Source organism: Rana temporaria, chromosome 3 (assembly GCF_905171775.1).
Source record: "Rana temporaria chromosome 3, aRanTem1.1, whole genome shotgun sequence".
Lineage (NCBI taxonomy): Eukaryota > Metazoa > Chordata > Amphibia > Anura > Ranidae > Rana > Rana temporaria.
Genome location: NC_053491.1, coordinates 362,503,488 through 362,525,056, shown reverse-complemented (window position 1 = coordinate 362,525,056; position 21,569 = coordinate 362,503,488). Strand labels below are relative to the sequence as shown.

At 43.9% G+C, this 21,569-nt stretch overlaps 1 protein-coding gene across 1 annotated transcript in view; it reads right to left on the bottom strand.

Annotated features, from left to right (window-relative positions):
- Positions 1-8,932: 8,932 nt before the first annotated feature.
- The window catches only part of IL17RA (interleukin 17 receptor A), a 37,392-nt gene continuing 24,755 nt past the window's right edge, over positions 8,933-21,569 (bottom strand). The window contains exons 9-12 of the mRNA XM_040345325.1: positions 16,248-16,335; positions 14,896-14,985; positions 12,535-12,552; positions 8,933-10,506 (exon numbers count right to left, since the gene is read on the bottom strand). Of these exons, the coding sequence (XP_040201259.1) occupies positions 9,092-10,506; positions 12,535-12,552; positions 14,896-14,985; positions 16,248-16,335 (1,611 nt within the window). The 3' untranslated portion in view covers positions 8,933-9,091. The remainder of the gene's footprint in view (positions 10,507-12,534; positions 12,553-14,895; positions 14,986-16,247; positions 16,336-21,569) is intronic.

Sequence of the window (21,569 nt, the reverse complement as noted above, 5' to 3'; positions counted from 1 at the left end):
GCATCTACTCCCCCATGTTCCAGCAGTCTCCTGTCATCATCAAAATTGGGTGAGTAAAAGTGTTTTTTTTCCCCCGAAAGGAGCAGTTAACCTTTTCGATGTGGGCACAGCCCTACTGCAAGGAAGAATTTTCAAGGAGTTGGGCTTTAATGCTGAACTTCAAGCTAATATTGAAAAATAACATTTCATGAAAAAGTGTAGTTCTTTAAAATAATGAAATATATTTCATATAACTAGGAACTCTCCTGCATGCCCAGGCCAGAGAGATGCTATATCTCCATTGTCCAGGAGGCAGGTATGGAGGTGACACTACTCTATTCCTTACCTCTAACAGAGAAATTGTTGTCGCCCTTCTGGTTGTGCTGTGTGGCATGCTGTACTGAGTTACAAATCACTAAGACAGTTCATAAATTTGTATTTCAAATGTTTATTTAGTGTTTGTCTGGAGTTCAGCTTGCCTTAGGGATAATGCATAGTGAATTGCCACCTTGGTCAATTCACTATGTTTTCTATATATATAAAAGGAGGAAGATCTGTAGGTCACATTTCAATTTTAATCCTGAACCCAGTCTCAGGCAAGTCAGTGAATGCAAAATTACATTTGTAAGTGCTCCAGCTCTGCCATAAGTTGCCGAAGACATGAACAAACATTTGTAAATCAAAACTGTAATTTTTTTAAGGTTTTCCTCATTTTTTTTTTTTGATAGATAAATAAACAAGTTTTAATAATTATTGTATTATACTACATGGAAGTGCACTCATTGTGTTCAGAAATGATTGTATATGGGTGTTTAAATCCCTGATAGTTTTATTTCAGAAATATAATTTGTGCGTGTGGGAGGGGGGCAGTGTTGAAGTGAAATACATTATTACGGTAATTGAAGTGTTGAAGTCTGTATAAAATTTCCAATATGCAAATAATTATTTTCTGTGGTTTTAAAATCAGTAGCCTTCCTTAAAGGGAGGAAAATGAAGGGGGTTTGTTTTGTCATTATTAAATTGCTTGAAGGGTCTAAATGACACATTGCATTGAGTGCTGCCACGCCCCCCATTCTCCAGGTCGTCAAGGTGAGCTGAACATGCATGCTAATCTAAGTGTGAACCTTCAGAAGACATAATGAAGTATTAAGATATCTTCTGGTCTCCATTTCCTAAATGATCTGTATTTTTCGAAAACAATTTTCTTAAGAACTTTTTTTTTCTGGTATTTGGATCGTTTTGTAACACCAGCGTTCAGGACTATTGTATTTGTGTATCACCTCTCGGTATAAACAAAATGGAGAGAGACATGTAATGGTGCTCAAAAATAGCTGCCTTGTTCTACGATGATGTCACAATGGATGCTCACCATTTCCTCGTTACCTCATAATCTGACCTTAGACATCAAAGTGAACAGGTCAATTGTGACATCACAAAGCTAACAAAGTATCCTGCAAAAACATCGCCTTCAAGGGCGACCCCCCCTTCAAGGGCTGGTCTAATAAACCATCTTTTTCGATTGTCAATGCAACAAGGCACTCAGGAGTCCCATGTCGTATCCGATTCCCACTACCCAAGGGCTGTCTGTCACGATTCTCCTGCTCAGCAATGCACAAGATCAACTGCCAATAACAAAATTGCAGCTTGGATACGTTGCCAGCGTTTTTGGGGTTGTCGCTGTGTCATGGACTCTGTACAATGCATGTGATGGGTTCCAAAAAAAAGAGGTATTTTTGAAGAATATATTAATATATTAGTGCTTGTTACATGAGAGTGGAAACTTTATTTCTGTGTGCAAAGATGACATTGGTTTGATTAAGTCACAGGTGCAGTTATTTGAACCGGATAGAGCAGACAAGAAATTAAGAAACTAAGGCTGGATTCACACCTATGTAGTTTTAGTGCTTTTTGCATTTTGCAGATTTGCACCACAGAACGTGTTCCATAGGAAACCATGTTAACTGGACTGTAGTGCAAATCTGCAAAAAGCATTAAAACTGCATAGGTGTGAATCCAGCCTTATAATCAGGCCTTGTTTAATAGATGTTTGAGAGAATCACTATCTCAAGCAGCCTGTACTGCCCATAGCAGCCAATCAAATTCTGCCAGTGCATTCTGGTATGGTTGTAACGCATCATTTTGGTTGCTATCAGTAACAAAGACAGTTCTACAGGCCTTAAAGCGGTGGTTCACCCTGCTGAACAACATTTCAGCATACAATTCGGCATTGTAGCGCGAGCTACAGTATGCCGGTCTTACATTTTTTATCCCCGTACTCACTGTTTAATCGTACCTAGACGATTCCGTCTGCCGCGGGGAATGGGCGTTCCTAGCAAGAGGGAGGGTGATTGACGGCCGACTCTGGCACGTCACGCTCCCCGAAGACAGCCGGAGTAGGTCTCGGCTCTTCACGGCGCCTGCGCACAGGCTATGCGCAGGCGCCGTGAAGAGCCAAGCCTATTTCGGCTATTTCCGGAGAAGCGTGGCGCGCCAGAGCCGGCCGTCAATCACTTTCCGTCTGGATTGGAACGCCCATTCCCCGTGGGCAGTCGGAATCGTCTAGGTAGGATTAAACAGTGAGTACAGGGATAAAAAATGTAAGACCGGCATACTGTAGCTCGCGCTACGATGCCGAATTTTATGCTAGAATAAAAAAAAATTTTTTTTTTTTTTTAATAGGGTGAACCCCCGCTTTAAATGAAGAAGTTTAGCGATGGCTTAATGAATGGTTAAGGCTCACCAAGTGAACAAAATCAAACGGAAAATCTTTCTACTGATGCAACTTTTACCTCACATGTGCGTGACCAGTGCCTGTATTTTGTGGACGGTAATTAAATGGTGTCAAGCTCACAGATCGCGTTGTGTGTAATTATTATGGTTTGAAGATTGGTGTAGAACTGGAAAGGTTGTTTGGACAACAGTGTACCCGCTAAAATGGTCCGTGGTCTTCAAATTGGTTGCCCTTATTTGGCATAGATCAGTGGTCATCAACTCCTGTCCTCAGGGCCCACCAACAGGCCAGGTTTGCAAGATAACTGAAATACATCACAGGTGATATCATTTGCTGCTCAGTGATTGCAGTACAGTATTCTGGTCTGCATCTCCCCAAGGTAATACATAAAACCTGGCCGGTTAGTGGGCCCTGAGGACAGGGTTGATGACCACTGGCATAGATGATTCACCAGCCATTCTCAATCTAGGGCAGGGTTTCTCAACTCCAGTCCTCAAGGCGCCCTAACAGGTCATGTTTTCAGGCTTACTATTATTTTGCACAGGTGATTTGATCAGTTTTACTGCCTTGTAATTACCACAGCTGTTTCATCTGAGGGAAATCCTAAAAAACATGACCTTTTGGGGTGCCTTTAGGACTGGAGTTGAGAGACACTGATCTAGGGTTCCATGATCAGCCATTTTCAATCTAGGGTTCCATGGCTCTCGAAGGTTCCTTCAGAGGTTGCCAGTGTTTTCTTGAGCTGTGGCTGATTGACTTCCTATCTGATGGTATTTGCATAGTTCCAGGACCAGCACCTTCTTGGCAGAACAGCAGCATGACCCAATTATATTTTTAGCTGTCTGTAGAGGTGCCATTATGACTGCTGTATGTCTTGCATTCTTCCTACATACCACCAATGTAGGGGACATTCCCATCAACCTCTGATAAATTGGCTTTAGTATGTGTTCCCGAAGACCTGAAAATTATTTTAGGGGGTTTCTCTGGTAGAACAAGGTTGAGAAAGGCTGGCCTAGACTATTGTTCTTTAAATATGTAACAAAGTGGTTGCTTTTCTGGAACAAAAATGTGGCTTCTCCACAAAATTCCCCCATACTGTACTGAGGTTCTGAGCAGGGTAACCCTTGGTGACCAATCGGAATGTACATTATTGAAATCAGACCAGGCCTAGACGAGACCCAATTAAGTGACTTGGTTCTTTTTTCTGTCTATCGGAGTAAGGGCCTGTGTCGATGGGGCTTTTATTCACACCAGGACTACTTCTCTTACATAACAAGACAAGGAGAATATAAAAGAAGCAGGTAGGTGCAGCTTAGAAAGAGGTCAAGTGCATTTGTCCTAAATAAATCTCAGGAGGGGGAAAAGCTGATCTTAAATGGAAGCAGAACTTGAAATCACACTGCATTTGCCCATTTTTCTTATATGGTGGGTGGAGTACAAAAGTATACAGCCTCCCCTTTCTGGTCAGCTTTCTATTGCCTTTTGTTTGTGTCCCTGCTTTGAAGATTCACTTAAAGCGGGAGTTCACCCATTTATTAAAAAAAAAACAATTTCCCCTTAGATTCCTGCTCGTTTGGTCTAGGGGAATCGGCTATTTGTTTTAAAATATGAGCAGTACTTACCGTTTTCGAGATGCATCTTCTTCCGTCGCTTCCGGGTATGGGTCTTCGGGAGCGGGCGTTCCTTCTTGATTGACAGTCATCCGAGAGGCTTCCGACGGTCGCATCCATCGCGTCACTCGTAGCCGAAAGAAGGCAAACGTCGGTGCGGCTCTATACTGCGCCTGCGCACCGACGTTCGGCTTCTTTCGGAAAATCGTGACGCGATGGATGCGACCGTCGGAAGCCTCTCGGAAGACTGTCAATCAAGAAGGAACGCCCATTCCCGCAGCCCATACCCGGAAGCGACGGAGAGGATGCATCTCGTAAACGGGTAAGTACTGCTCATATTTTACAACAAATAGCCGATTCCCCTAGACAAAACGAGCAGGAATCTAAGGCTAAAAAGTGCTCTCCAAGGGTGAACCTCCGCTTTAATTATTTGTCCTGGTGAAGATTTAGGCACCTCTCACACTGGGGCAGGACGTGTGGTGGCGGTATAGCGGCGCTATACCGTCGGAATTGCAGCGGAATTTGGCTGGTAGCGGTGCAGTATTAACCCCCGCTAGCGGCCCCGCTAACACCCTTGTGATTCGATTCTGGTGCGAACCAAAAAAAGGGTCCTGCACGACTTTGGTCCAAATATGTATCGCCGACTTCACATCGCACAGACATCGCATGCGATTTGCACAGCAGTGCAGTGTGAATCACATGCAATGTCGGATAGCGCAGCAGTGTAAACCCAGACTTGATGTTTTTCCCAAATCAAAAAAAGGAATCTTCCGATAGGCACACCTGAACCCACTTTGAAGAAGTTTCCTTTCATGGTTATGTACATAGAACAGGCACTGGGGTTCCATTCATCCCCTACTGTATCCTGTCCCCAAAAAAAAAAAAAAAAAATTGCAAAGTTCACTTTGCAATGAAAACACTAACTGAAACCATTAAAAAAACACTAAAATAAAAATGTGAAAACTACCCTAGACCCTAGCTTCCCACAGGCACCAGTGACGTAACTGGGCCTCAACATGAAATCCTGGGAAAGATCAAGATCCAAAATCTCAGCTTTCCAAGACTCCAATGACACCCTCACCCTTGCCAAAATCCTATGTATAAAATATTTCTTTTATGGGCTGCAAGGAGTCATGTTTACTTTTATATCCTCCTTTTAAAGTCTCGGTACAACACAGCTCTGACTAGGAAAGGGAGAAGCAGCACAAGGAGTCAATCGAGTGTGCTACAGCGCAAGGATTGTGCCAATAGTAGGGGAGAGCAGAGCGATGAGCTCTTCAGTCTGCTGCTTCTCCTTCGCTGTTCATTCACAGGCTGGGGGCACAATGAGTCCTGTAAGTGAAAGTGAAACTACAATAGAGAAATATCTGATCCCCTCCCCTGCCAGACAGCTGTGTGGCAGAGCTTTGTAAATCTAAGAAGTCGATTGGCAGAAATACAAATCATTTGGCAGGTAAAACAGCTCTCTTACATGCCTGGAGTTCAGCTTTAATAACACTTAAATATTTATTTATACGCATATATAAAATCGCAAATGGTTTAGACACAGAGATGCAAGAAATGAAGACAGTGCAGTGTGTTCACTATTGTAAAGACAACATAATAACCTTAGAAATTACTAAATAAATCATTCACAACATCACATTTTGCACAGGAGCTATAAAGCAACAATGTTACAATTAAAATTACGAAAAACATATACAATTAGTTTTGAAGTGAGAGTTAAACATTTCTGAGGCTAAGGTGACTGCCAATTGTTTTGGACACAAAGGATCAACACTTTGCAACTGAGGGCATTAATTGCACTTAAAGCGGAGGTCCACACAAAAATGGAACCTCCGCTTTTCGGAACCCTCCGGTGTCACATTTGGCACCTTTCAGGGGGGAGGGGGGTGCAGATACCTGTATAATACAGGTATTTGCACCCACTTCTGGGCATAGGCCCCTGCCCAGAAGTGGGAAACACATGTTCCAGAAGACAGCGGGGGCGAGTGAGGGCATGCAGAGCGACTTGCACATGCGCAGTAAGGAACCGGGAAGTGAAGCCGCAGCACTTCACTTCCTGATTCCCTCACCGAGGATGGCGGCGGGGGCAGCTGAGAGCCGAGCGATTGATCAGCTTCGGCTGCCGACATTGCGAGCACCCTGGACAGGTAAGTGTCCATTTATCAGCAGATGCAGTATTTGTAGCTGCTGGCTTTTAATTTTTTTTTTTTTTTAGGTGGACCTCCGCTTTAAAGTGTTAGTAAACCCAGGACCCTGCATTCACTATATCTGGTCTTCCACAGTACAGAGAGCATAGGAATGCAATCATTTTAGTAAATATAAACTGCTAAATACTTTTTTTCATCAGCAGTTACAGCGGTCTTGTGACTTCTATCAGTGTCCAGCAGAGCACTGGTTACAGCTTGTAGGAGGCATTTTTATTCTCCAGATTGTCCTATGAGGCTGCAGGACCCCTGACCCTCTGTCTGGACAGTGCCGATTGGCCCTATGCCGACCTTATGCACTCTTCCAAGAAAAAAATATACCCAATTCTATACCCACAGTTGATCCAGAGGAAGGCAAAAAAAAAAAAAAAAACAGCAGAGCATGATCCAATTTGCTACAGCGGGGGAAAAAAATTCCTTCCTGATCCCCCGAGAGGCAATCGGATTTTCCCTGGATCAACTTTAGCATAGCGCAGCAAACCTGAGCATATGCAGCTTGCCCCCAAGGCTCTGTTCTATCAGGAGATAGATTAAGGACTGTGGAAGAAGGGGAGGATCAGAGAAGACAGGCTCTAACAGCCTTTTTACACAATGCAGAGGATTAGCCCCTTAGGTTCCACAGTGAGTATAACAAGTATGCTTTTCTGCATATACAAACAGATTTTTACTGTTGTGGGTTACGTAACACTTTAAAGTATAAAGATGACTATATATCAAATTCGGCCAGTTCAGCAGGGACTGGCCAAATTCGATCTCTGTATGGGCAGGCTGGTTTTTACAGAGGTTGATCTACTGACTGACTTCTGTACAACCAGCCTGTCAGACTTTTCCCTAATGATCAATGCCGCTGGCTATAGCCTGCAACACCAATCAGTGTTCTGACAGCGGGCATTTGTTTCTTCTGGTTTCACAGGCTCCGGTGCTGTGAGTGGCCGGAGCCGCCATGACGTCACTCCCGCGCATGCGCCGCTAACGTCAGTGGCTGAATGGAGGGTGAATATCTCCTAAACCAGGGGTTGACAAATTTGCTTGGAATCTAGGAGCCAGCTAAAAAAGTTCAGGGTGTGCTTGGTTTTAACGTAACTTTATTCTTTCATGAGTTATTTACAAGTTTCTCTTTGTTTACAGCCATTAACATGTCGCCGAGGTTAACACGTGTGGAGCAGATAGAAATTGTTTTGATGTCTGGTGAACGCAGTAACCGGGTCATTGCAGCAGATTTCAATGCAAGACAGCCTACGAGACCACCCATCTCCCATGCTACAGTTAGCAAACTGCTTGCTAAGTTTTGTCAAACTGGTTCAGTGTTGGATTTGCCAAAATGTGGATACATGAAATCTGTCCTAGCTTCATTCAGCAAGAGCCCACAGCGTAGCACTCACCACATGTCACTGGAGAGCACATTGAACACATTTTATAAGTGGTCAGAAAATTTAAATAACTCATGAAAGAATAAAGTTACATTAAAACCAAGCACATCATTGTTGTTCTTGTGAAATTCCGAATAAGTTTGATGTGTCACATGACCCTCTTCCTATTGAAAAAAAACAAAAGTTGGATTCAAAATGGCCGACTTCAAAATGGCCGCCATGGTCACCACCCATCTTGAAAAGTTTTCCCCCTCACATATACTAATGTGCCACAAACAGGAAGTTAATATCACCAACCATTATTAAGGTGTATCCATATAAATGGCGCACCCTGTATATCAAAAGAAGGAGATCAAGAAGACATCTGCCTACATTTATGGTTCAGTATATTTGTGCTTTATTCTTTAGGCGCGTGCATTACCCCAGCAACTTATAGGGTAGGGCCTGTAAAAAATAAAATTAGGACAGTATTTTGTGTCCTGGGTCTTTGAAATGGGTTTTCTACCTTACCCCTGGATGTATCAAGTTTCCTCTTTGGCCTCCTTCATAGTTACAAGTGAATGTCTCCACAGGCTTGTGTGACCTCTTAGGCCTCGTACACACGGCCGAGGAACTCGACGTGCCAAACACATCGAGTTCCTCGGCAAATTCAGCCCTGAAGCCGCCGAGGAGCTCGGCGGGCCGAGTTCTCCCATAGAACGAGAAAATAGAGAACATGTTCTCTATTTTCTCGACGAGTTCCTCGGCGGCTCCATCGGGCCGAAAGTGTACACACGACAGAGTTTCTCGGCAGAATCCGGCTCTGACCGAGTTTCTTGCTGAATTCTGCCGAGAAACTCTGTCGTGTGTACGAGGCCTAACTCTAGAAGAGTTCCTTCCTCCTTACCTAGATATGGCATGAAACAGCAGTGTTCCTGAACCTTTTCCCCTGTATTTACGTCCTACCCATGGGCTTACACAGCTGCTAACCTTCTGTGGCCTGAGTGTGATCAAGCAAAGCACTGGCTAGAAAGTTATTTTACAACCTATTCATGGTTTCAATACTTCTTTATAAACACTACATTCCAAAAGGTTAATTTAGGCACTTTTAAAATGTTTGAAACTGTCCCCTTTAAAAGGTGATGGCCCCTTCATTCTTCCGGAACAGGTGAAATTTCATCAGCTGGCCTCATTGACTACCCAAGCCTTTTTTCATACTTCAAAGTTCTGTAAGCCCCCCTCATTTTGCAGAAAGAGTTTTAATGACTCCATTTGTATTGCTTTTAAGTCCATCTCATATGGGTTCCATGTGCTGTATCCCTGATCTGCAAGTTGTATAGATCGCCTATCAGGTAGACCTGTACCAGGGTCCACTGCAGGGGTAATTAACTGACCATCAAGCAAAATCTCATGGAACTGCTCACCAGCTTTAACTGCCTGATCTCTAGCCATATCATAAATGGGGTTCACCAAATCTTGACCTTGAGCATCCATAAATTCCATGGCAGAGGACAAGTTTGGATCTTCCAAGGAATTCTGGAAAAACCTTTCTTGGGCTTCCCTGAGCTGTTCTATAGACAGGACACCCTGGTCCGATTGGATAGAAACATCTTGTCTCAGTAGACCTTTATTGAGTTCTCCAAGCGATGGAGCTTCTCCTATCAAGCGTGGTTCTTGAATGCAGATTACTGCTGATGCTACTTCTTGAATGAATGGTTGTACAACTGACACTAATGGATCTATATCAGACAGGCAAGGTTCAACTTGAGTGCTTGAAGCTCCAATCACAATTGTAGGATCTAAAACCTTTACTAGATCTGGAATCAAAATACGTGGTTCCAACATAGAGACTGAGGTTTCAGGGCGACGAATCAATGGGGAGAGTTTGCGGGTGACGTTATCATCCATATCCTCTTCCTCCTCTGTGTCTTCTGTGTCCTCAGTCGGCATCAACAAACACTCTTTCTCAAACCAATGCAAGTTACATTCCTGCCATTTCCTGCACCCCTCTATCGCCTTTACTAAACGTTGGTAGCTTCTATGTTCCTCATGGTTGACAGTTAGCTGTACATATGGTTGGTGTTGCTCTTGTCTCTGGATCCGGAAGAAAAGTCCTTGCAGGTTTTCAGTCAATGAATATTTTGGGCACAATTCCAACGGTGAGGGTATGTCTGCTGGAGTGGAGATGCTGCTGAAGTATGCTACCACATAGCGATCATAGGGCATTGCTTTCTGGAAGTCTGGGAGAATAAGTGATAGGGCAGGGGTGAAGAGGTCCTCTATTGGATGGTCTCTGTCCTCCCTTAAAGTCATCTTTTGCTCCTTAACATTCTGCATTGCCTTCCACTTCTCTTGCACGCCTCTGGAACAAAGGATTAGAATTGTTCCATTTGTTTTCTCTATGGCGTCTTTTTGGCGGTCCAACCAAGCCATGGGACCAATCGTGCTCATTTCAAGAACATGAAGGCGGTCTAGTACCACATCCAAGCCCCACGCTGATCGCATAAAATCGGCCAGCCCGATCACCACTTTAATGTAGTGTCCATGATCTGCAGAGTACACCAACCACACCTTCTTTATGGTTGGATCAGGAATGGGTCTATACCATGGATCTGGTTTGACTTTCTCTGTGGAGGAGAAAAGGGAATATCAGCAAAAGTGAAAGACTAGAAAAAAGACTTATGTGAGAGACTTGCAATCTAGACATAAAATATGTAGACACATGATCATTACACCTCTATGATCATCTTGGACATCAAGTTCCAAAACCGTGGGCATTAACATGTCTCCACATGTTTGGGAAGGCTTTCCATAAGATTTTGAAGCGTGTGGGAATTTGTGCCCATTTGGTAGGCAATATACTGATGTGGGATTAGAAGATCTGGCCACAATCAACTTTGCAGAGGTGTTCAGTAGGGTTGAGGTCAGTGCTCTGTGCAGGTCACTTGAGTTTGTCCACACCAAAACTAGTCAAACCATGTATATAGTGAGATGGCTTTGGGCACCTGAACTCAAAAATTTTGAGGTGTGTCTATATAGTTTTAAAATATTTAGTGTGCCCAATATAAATTAAAAGTCTAGGCATGCCTTTTACTGGAAAACTCCAAACACAGGATTCAGCATTATATAGACTATGGCCCGGATTCACATACATCGGCGCATTATTAATGCCGGCGTAGCGTATATCTTTTACGCTACGCCGGCGCAGCTCACAGAGGCAAGCACTGGCTTCACGAAGCACCTGCCCCCAAATCTAAGCTGGGTTTCCTCGGCGTAAGCCAGCGTAGGTGGAAGTGGGCGTGAGCCATGCTAATGAGGCGTGACCCCATGTAAATTATGGACTGAGCGCCATAAAGATACAAATAACGTACAGCGCATGCGCCGTCTCGTGAACGCATCCCAATGCGCATGCTCAGAATCACGTCGGAAATACTCCTTAAGATACGACGGATCACTGCCTACGACGTGAATGTAACCTACGTACAGCCCTATTCACGTACTACCTAAACGACGTAAAATACGACGGCTGTGTTCCCTGGTCCATACCTTAGCATGACTTGTGCCTCATACATGGGGCTTATCTTTACGCCTGACGTACGACTTACGCAAACCGCGTATATTATGCGCCGGGCGCAACTACGTTCGTGAATCGGTGTATCTCCCTCATTTGCATATGTGCATAGAAAATCAATGGGAGCGGCAAATGCGCCCAGCGTAAATATGCGCCTACGATACGACGGCGTAGGCAAGTTACGTCGGTCGTAGGAAGCCTATTTTTAGGCGTATCTCGGATTGTGGGCACGGCGCATAGTTACACTTACGCAGCGTATCTCGAGATACGTCGACGTAAGTGTTTTGTGAATCCGGGCCTATATGAATATATTTCGCCCTGCTTTTTGTTTTTCAAAGCAATTATATGCAGAAAGAATAGCCAACCAAATCTTGGGGTGTATCGTACAGTGCAACATCCCAAAACAACTATCCAAAACACAGTCAGGAACCATCCATTGGTTGATTCCTGAATGTGTCTCAAAGCATTATATTTAAAAAATGTTATGGCAGTCTCTCTCTCTCATTTTTGCATTGCATTTATGTCAGATCAACAGCTATTTTTCTGTACTTGTAGGGTCTTTAAAGGAATAAAATATGGGGAGATGTCAATGATTTTCCTATTTTCGTTTTTGTCCTGATATACACATGTTTCAACAGAGAAAGGAACAGCTAAGAAAACTTCAAAGATTAAAAAGGTCAGAAGCACAAGATGAAAGGGGGAACTAGAAGCCATTATAGTGCCTCTATTATACTGCTCCACTGTGCTGCTCATCATTATAGGATTAGTAAGTAACCCCAGTGCCAACATTATGCCCCCCCCAGTACCATCATCATATCCCCTCAGTGCCACAGAGTAAACTCAGTGCCACCGTTATCGCCCCCTAATTAGTAATGTGGCTTCTAGCCTTCCTTTATAAATGGGAGCAAACCCTACACAATGATCATTTTTTTTCTGTATTTTTAACCCTTTATTGAAATACCCTATATTGGGTATTGAACCCTTCCACCCCAAACAATGTTTGGATTTAGGTATACTTTAAATGTTTGGCAATGTATTTTCATAATGTCACACGCATTCTGTCCCACACATTTACTGCAATTACCTGGAGAGGTGAAGCAATCTGAAAGAGAAGAATAAAAAACAAAGATACAACATTAATACTCATTACTAGAGAAAAAAAAATGTTTCCCTCTATATTTCTGCACTCTGAGTCACACTGCCTACGGAGCTAGATTTGGCACTAGGAACTGTGAATCACAATCTGCAGAACACCCACAACAAAACCAGAGAAGAAAAGAACAGATGTGAATACTGCCATTGGCTGAGGACTGCAAAATCTACTTAAAGCTGAAGTCAAGTCTGATATTTTTTTTACAAATAAATGATGCAATAATAAATAAATAAAAAAAAATAATAATTTTCCTTCCACTTTACAATTATGTGCCACTTTGTATTGGTCTATTACATAAAATACATTGAAATTTAAATACTTTTTTTTATCAATGTTTGTTTTAGACCACAGTAATGCAAACAAACATATTTTCATACAGTGTACAGTATGTGGCTTTCTTTCGGGAATTACATTCATTCTAAAATTGAATGTTAAAAGCAAATTCATTTTCAAAACATTTGTCCACTCATCGACTGTAAAATAATTTACATACGAATATTCAAATAAATACTCTCATCCTAAAATCTACTAGTGTATGGCCAGCGTTACCAACAGCAATGCAGTACAAGGGCCTGACCAAACTACTAATGGAATTAGTACAAGGGCCTGTACGGCAGTACACCTGTGAGGCCTCGTACAGACGACCGGATCTATCTGCTGGGATTGATCCGCGGATCAGTTCCAGCAGATAGATCCGGTCGTCTGTACGTCCGAGCGGACATTTCCCAGCGGATAAAAATGTTGTAGCATGCTACAAAATCTATCCGCTGGGATCCAGTCCAGCGGACTGATCTGGTCGTCTGTACAGACTCACCGGATCAGTCCGTCCGCTCCCCTCCCTCGCATGCGTCGTAATGATTCGACGCATGCGTGGAAGTATTTACCTTCCAGCGTCGCGCACGTCGCCGCGTCATCGTCGCGGCGACGGCGCCACACGTCACCGCGGATGTATTCCGCGCGGATTTCGATCTGATGGTGTGTACAGCCATCAGATCCAAATCCGCCAGAGGATTTATCCGCGGAAACGGTCCGGCGGATCGTTTCCAGCGGATATCCTCTCGTGTGTACGGGGCCTAAGGGGTCCGGAGGTCCCCAGGGGCCCGGAGGCCCACAGGGCCCCAGATGGCAACCCCCCTTTTTTTATTTATTTTTTATTAAAAAATAAATATTTTTTTAATATATTTTTATTTTATTTTTTATTAAAGGGCCATTTTATTTGTTATTATTTTTTTAGGTGTCCGGAGGTCCCCAGGGGCCCGGAGATCCCCAGGCCCCCGAATGACAACCCCCTTTTTTTAATAAAAAAAAAAATATATATATATATATTTTATTATATATATATATATTTTTATATATTATTAAAAGGGCCCAGAGGTCCCCAGATGGCAACCCCCCTTTTTTTTTATAAAAAAAAAAATTTATATTATTTTATTTCTTTTTATATATATATATATATATATATATATATATATATATATATATATATATTTTTATATTAAAGGGCTCAGAGGTCCCCATGTGGCAACCCCCCCCCCCTTTTTTTTAATAAATTGTTTATTTTTTTATTTTTTTATATATATATATATATATATATATATATATATATATATATATTTTTTTTTTAAAGGGCCAAGAGGTCCCCAGGGCCCTGGATGGAAACTCCCCTGTTTATTTTTATTTTTTATAAATAATAATAAATTTGTATATATATATATATATATATATATATATATATATATATATATATATATATATATATATATATATATATATATATATATATATATATATATATATATATATATATATATAGATAGATAGATAGATAGATAGATAGATAGATAGATAGATAGATATAGATAGATAGGGCCCAGAGGGCCCCAGATGGAAAAAAAATATATATGTTTTTTATTTCTTTTTTTTCTTTTTATTAAAGGGCCCAGAGGTCCCCAAGGCCCCGGATGGCTACCCCCCTTTTTTTATATATATTTTTCTTTATTTCTTCTTTTTTTTGTAAAGAGCACCCGCCCCGCTTCTCAATTCACGGCAGCCCCCCTCCCCCCGCTTCTCAATTTCAGGCGGCAGCTGTGTAAGGGGCCCCATAATTCTTGATGGCGGCCCTGAATGGAATGAACTTGTTGGGGTGGTTCTCACTTTATATCGTTTTAGTAAACCTACAGAATATTGTACTGACATCACACAGTTATATATATATATATATATATATATATAGCCAAAATGTATAATTGCGCCAACATCCTAGATACAATCATACAGACTATTGGTCCTTACCTTTAGCGCATAACCCCAAGAAAATGCCGGCAAACAATAGAATAGTCAGCAGGACGGCAACAGACCACAAGTACCAGCGTTCTATCGGTTCTGCAGGTTCATCAGAAATAATATAAATTACTTGTAGCAATAAATGGGATACTAGAATTTATGTATAGTAATCAGGCAGGGAAGGCTGTTCTAGGAATGGTGGATTTGTCCTTTGGATAACAGACCATGCCTTAGCACTCTGAATAGAAAGGAGTGGTTCCATCTGAAGTCAAAGTGGTTGTCAAGGACCCCAGAGTCAGGGAGACAGTCGGCTCTTAGAACATGTAGCAGGCTGAGCAAGCCGCATGTGCTAATGTAGAGCTGTGGTATGCTTTTTTTGCATTAGTTCTAAAGCTAAAAAAAAGGTACAAACATTGCTGATGCCATTAAAATTAAAGTGGTTGTAAACCCTTAAAGACCACTTAGACCTACAGGTAAGACTAGATTAAGGCTTACCTATAGGTGCAACAAATATCTCCTAAACCTACACGGTATAGGAGATATTTCCAAAAGACATGCACTGATGTCTACAGCGCATGCGGCGTAGACATCAGTGCGCAGGTGCACCGTTACCAACGGCGATCATGCCGTTAGTGGCGGCACCCACGCGCATGAGTGACGTCATCGCGGCTCCGGCCAGTCACAGCGCCAGAGCCGCGATACGAAGAAGACACTCGGGGAAAGATGGCGGCGATGGGGGGAGAGGAACGAGCACCGATGCGGGGGATCTCAGGTAAGTAATACATTATGAGCTAGTATGCTATGCATACTAACTCATTATGCCTTTTTCTTGCAGAGTTCTTGTTTTAAGAGGGTTTACTTCCTCTTTAAGATGTGGGTGCTCATGGATTGGCCTCGAGGGAGCAGCCAATGTCACGTGGGGATTGCCAGACAACATTGCCATTGGCCAGCAGTTTCAATTTAGAAAGCTGACAAATAGGGCACCCCCCTGGTGCTAGGATAAGAGATGCTGCCTTAAGGGAGGGGGGGGGGTTGGTGGGAAAGACTATAATTTTTAATATCAATTTTTCTTTTTTGATTACAATACCTAAAATAACAAACTGAACAAAAAAACATCTTAAGAACCCATTAAAACCCATTTCCAGCTATCATAAGAGGACATACTGACGATATGTGCCACCCTTCGCCCCGCCCAAACGTGATGTGGAAATTTAAAAATGTCTGCATAGGTTATACAGTAGTGTCCCTGTCCATTCTGTGTATGTATATCATTTTTTATTATTATTATTATTATTTTTACAGGAAAAAAAAAATTGTATGTAAATTTTTTTTTCTTTAAACAGGCATAAAATATAAGTCACCTGGAGGGGGTGGTGTTTCCGTAGCACACGGAGGCACGTAGGTCTGACGTACACAGTCATTATTACAAGGTGACATGTAAGGCCACACCTACAACCAAAAAGATGTGGAAATGAGAGCTGCACTTTTAAAAAGAACCAGTCATTTCAGAAATACAGGAGGAACAGTAATGTTAGTAATAAAGAGGACCCGTCATTATAGGAATAACATTCATCTATGTCAGGGGTCAGCAACCATTTTCCACTTAAGGGCCAGATTCAATGTATGTGAATGCGTGGAGGGCCGCATTCACCTGCTAATAAATGGAGATAACATTACACCTCTGGCCCCCTTTACATTACACAGCCCCCACACCTCTGGCCCCCTTTACATTACACAGCCCCCACACCTCTGGCCCCCTTTACATTACACAGCCCCCACACCTCTGGCCCCCTTTACATTACACAGCCCCCACATCTCTGGCCCCCTTTACATTACACAGCCCCCACACCTCTGGCCCCCTTTACATTACACAGCCCCCACACCTCTGGCCCCCTTTACATTACACAGCCCCCACACCTCTGGCCCCCTTTACATTACACAGCCCCCACACCTCTGGCCCCCTTTACATTACACAGCCCCCACACCTCTGGCCCCCTTTACATTACACAGCCCCCACACCTCTGGCCCCCTTTACATTACACAGCCCCCACACCTCTGGCCCCCTTTACATTACACAGCCCCCACACCTCTGGCCCCCTTTACATTACACAGCCCCCACACCTCTGGCCCCCTTTACATTACACAGCCCCCACACCTCTGGCCCCCTTTACATTACACAGCCCCCACACCTCTGGCCCCCTTTACATTACACAGCCCCCACACCAGCTGTGTAAGCACAGAGGGATGGGGTGCTTTAAATGTATTTTTTTATTTTTATACTGTCTCTTTGGGAAAAAATAAAAATGTTGATCACTGTTATTGCTGTCAGAAGGAATGTAAACATCCCTTGTGACAGTATTAAGCAGTGACAGGTATTTTGGCGCCTTTAAGTCTTTTGTAAACCGGAAGTGATGTCATGTTGTTAGCGATTCCGGCTTCGTTCAGCTCTCTGGCCAGCCGGCGGACGTGCTGGCTGGTTGCTTGGGCCTCCCAGTGGGATGGGTGAGCCACGGAATATGGTGGGGGGGGCCGAGTGCCTGTTATCCCAAGAAGCCAACTTCCGGCTCTAAAAAACTACTGCATGCATTACCCCGGTACAACCCCTTCAAGCATGACAGGGTTAAAATGTCAGCAGGCCGTGTGCACATGAACTCATCACGTGCACCGACGGGCCGGACATTTAGCGGCGGTCAGAGCAAGCTATGTGAACGGGAGGTCAGTTTAACGCCCAGGTTGAGCTCTAGGTGGGAGAAGCAGCCATCCTGTCATCTCCATTTCCTTCCTAACACCCTTCAATCTGTCTAGTGATCAGAGTCAGGTTAGGCAGAAAAGGCGTGTGGAGAATAGGGCGCTCTGGATAACAAGGAGACTTTAACAAACAGTACATGACTGGCTCTTAAAATGTGATTAATGCACCACTTCAGCAGAGGGAAGCACACTCTATAGGAAAAACAAAAGCAGAGAAGAAGGTGCTTCTAAGTGCAGTAATAAAACACTTTAATGGCAAGGAAAGGTTAAAAACACTTACAAGATGGAAGTGAAAAACAGGCGAAGATGACAAACTGCCCCCCATCCCAGGTGAAGGGGGCGGGGCTAATGGTGCACAGAGCAGAAATGCTCATTCACTCCTTTGCAGATGTGATGGAATGTACATGGTTTTTACCACCACTTATTTCAGCGGACATCCTCTTTAAAGTAGGCCAATCACATCCACATTTCAAGTAAAATCAAACATAAGGTGTCCCAATCAGAGTTCCCCTTTACAGCAGGTGCCCCCAGCAGTGTCCCCCTATACATCAGGTGCCCACTTCAGCGCTCCCCTTTACATCAGAGAGTCCCCATTAGCATGCCCCTTTACATCAGAGGGTCCTAATTAGCGTCCCCTTACATCTGCGTGTCCCCATCAGCGTGCTCTTACATCAGGTGTCACCCCTCTCGTCCCTCTCCCACAAGTACTCACAGCTCTCCATAATGAAGGCAGCGTCTCGTTCCTCTCTCCAGTGATAAGGAGAGAGAGGAAGGAAAGTCTGCCGACTGTATCTCCCCGTGCAGGCTGGAGGGAGTACAAAGCCTAATCCTCACTTCAGCGAATGTCGGCAGCTGCTCCTTGGTGACAGGAGTGAAATTGCGATCATTTCCGTCAGTGAGGAGGGGCTCCAGGACTGCCAACTCCCTCACCACAGTGCCAGGGGCAGGTGCCCACTTGGCCCCACCCTTGTACCAGCCCTGGTCCAGCGGGATACCTCCTGGGTGTAAAGACAGCTGCAGGTGGATGTTCCAGCCGACCAGCGGTGGTAAACACTGTCTCCAAGATGGAGAGCCATGCTGTCGGGACCAGCATGGAATCTAGGCAACCGGAAGTGATGTCAGAGTGGGTGGGGCATGTTTTGGATCATACCCAGTTGCTCCTTCAAATCAAGGAGGAGAAGCGAGTGACTGGGCATGCTCCAAAACATGTTCTGCACACTCTGACGTCACTTTCGGTTGCCTGGATTTCATGCTGGTCCTGACAGCACGGCTCTCCATCTTGGATCAGATACACAGTGTTTCCCACCACTGGTCGGCTGGAACTTCCACCTGCAGCTGTCTTTACTCCCAGGAGGCATGACTACTTGACGTTATGGATTCATTGATATGCCTGTTTTTCACTTCCATCTTACAAGTGTTTTTAATGCTTCCTTGTCATTGACTACTTGCTGCCTGCCCGGAGTTCAGGCAGGATGTCACCCCAAACGTCCGCTCTCGCGTGCCCGTGGGGGCGCGCAGTGTGCCGATCATGCTGTGTTCCTAGGATATGGTGCGACCCGATCTCTGTAAAGAGCCGATGACACAGCTCTTTAACCATGTGATTGCCTGTGTCCAATCACAGCCGCTCACATGTAAATGCGGAAGTGCCAGTAATCAGATCTTCTCGTCTCACATTGACAGAGTGCATAGCGAGGAGAGCCGATCAACGGCATCTTTTTACAGTGGACACCAGGACAGGTAATCAGGGCACGCATTACAGTAAAGCAACAGCAGTGCCCATCAGTGACACCAATCAGTGCCTGCCCATCAGTGCTGCCCATCAGTGCCACCTATCAGTGCTGATAAGTGCGGCATATTAGTGCCTCCTCATCAGTGCCGATAAGTGGCACCTTTCAGTGCAGCCTCATCAGTGAAGGAGAACAATTACAGTAACAAAAATAAAAATAAAAATCTTATCCTTTAAAAAAAAAAAACACAGCAGTTATTGACCACTTAAGACTCGGACCTTTATTCAGCTAAAGGACCCGGCCAGTTTTTGCGATTCGGCACTGCGTCGTTTTAACTGACAATTGCGCGGTCGTGCGACGTGGCTCCCAAACAAAATTGGCGTCCTTTTTTCCCCACAAATAGAGCTTTCTTTTGGTGGCATTTGATCACATCTGCGGTTTGAATTTTTTGCACTATAAACAAAAATAGAGCGACAATTTTGAAAAAAATTCAATATTTTTTACTTTTTGCTATAATAAATATCCCCCAAAAATATCGAAAATAATTTTTTTTCCTCAGTTTAGGCCAATATGTATTCTTCTACATATTTTTGGTAAAAAAATTAAAATAAATATAAATCACAATAAGCATTTATCGGTTGGTTTGCGCAAAATTTATAGCGTTTACAAAATAGGGGATAGTTTTATTGCATTTTTATAAAAAAATTTTTTTACTACTAATGGCGGCGATCAGCGATTTTTTTCGTGACTACGACATTATGGTGGACACTTCGGACAATTTTGACACATTTTCGGGACCATTGTCATTTTCACAGCAAAAAATGCATTTAAAATGCATTGTTTACTGTGAAAATGCCAATTGCAGTTTGGGAGTTAACCACAAGGGGGCGCTGAAGGGGTTATGTGTGACCTCATTTGTGTTTCTAACTGTAGGGGGGTGTGGCTGTGACATCATCGATTGTGTTTCCCTATAAAAGGGAACACACGATCGATGACAGCGCCACAGTGAAGAATGGGGAAGCTGTGTTTACACACAGCCCTCCCCGTTCTTCAGCTCCGGTAACCTCCATTTGTGTGAAGAAAATTATTAAAAATGTATTTGTGTACAGTGTTGCATGACCACGCAATTGTCATTCAAAGTGCGACAGTGCTGAAAGCTGAAAACATTAAAAGCACAAAACAATATAAAAGAAAGAAATATTCTCCTTGGAATTATGATGGCTGGCAGGGGAAAAAGAATGAGGTTGATGGAATTAGCTTTCAATGTGCAACGAGGGCCAAGCCACCCAATGTTGATATTTTGATGTTCGGTGGATGCTGGAGAGTTAAACTCCTGACAGTGGGGTAGATTCAAAGAGCAATTGCGCCTGCGTAACCATAGTTACGCAGCGCAATTGCTTACTTGCCCCGGCGTATCGAATGCTCCTGATTCAGGAACCTCGATACGCCGACTGCAGCCTAAGATATGAATGGCATAAGGCTTCTTATGCCATTGTATCGTAGGCTGCATTCTTACGATGGCCACTAGGGGGCGTTCCCGTAGTGGTCAGCGTATAGTATGCAAATTGCATACTAACGCCGATTCACAACGTTACGCGAGCCCTGCGTACGCAGTTTACTTCGTTTCCGTCCATCGGGTTTCACGTAAGGCTGCTCCTGCTAATAGCAGGGGCAGCCAATGCTACGTATACCCGTCGTTCCCGCGTCGCGAAGTTTAAATTTTACATCGTTTGCATAAGTGAATCCTGAATGGCGCTGGACGCCATTCACGTTCACTTTGAAGCAAATGACATCCTTGCAACGTCATTTGCCGCAATGCACGTCGGGAAAGTTTCCCGACGGAGCATGCGCCCTACGCTCGGCGCGGGAACGCGCCTAATTTAAATGATTACGGGATCATTTAAATTGCGCGCGCTTATGCCGGGCATTTTGCCGGAGCGCCCACGCAATTTACGGAGCTACTGCTCCATGAATCAAGGGTAGCGCAGATAATTTGCGAGGGCGCAGGGCAAAAACGGTGCCCTGCGCCTCTGTAAAAACTGCGCGAAGCTACCTGAATCTACCCCAGTATTTCTATTTTTTCGGGACTCTGCTGAGTTTCGGCTCTGCAGACCTGCCTTGCTCATTATTAGGTGCTCCCAGCATCCCTGTACTAAGTTCCCAGCTCTGCACACCTGCCGTGCCCATTATGAGGGGTTTTCAATATCC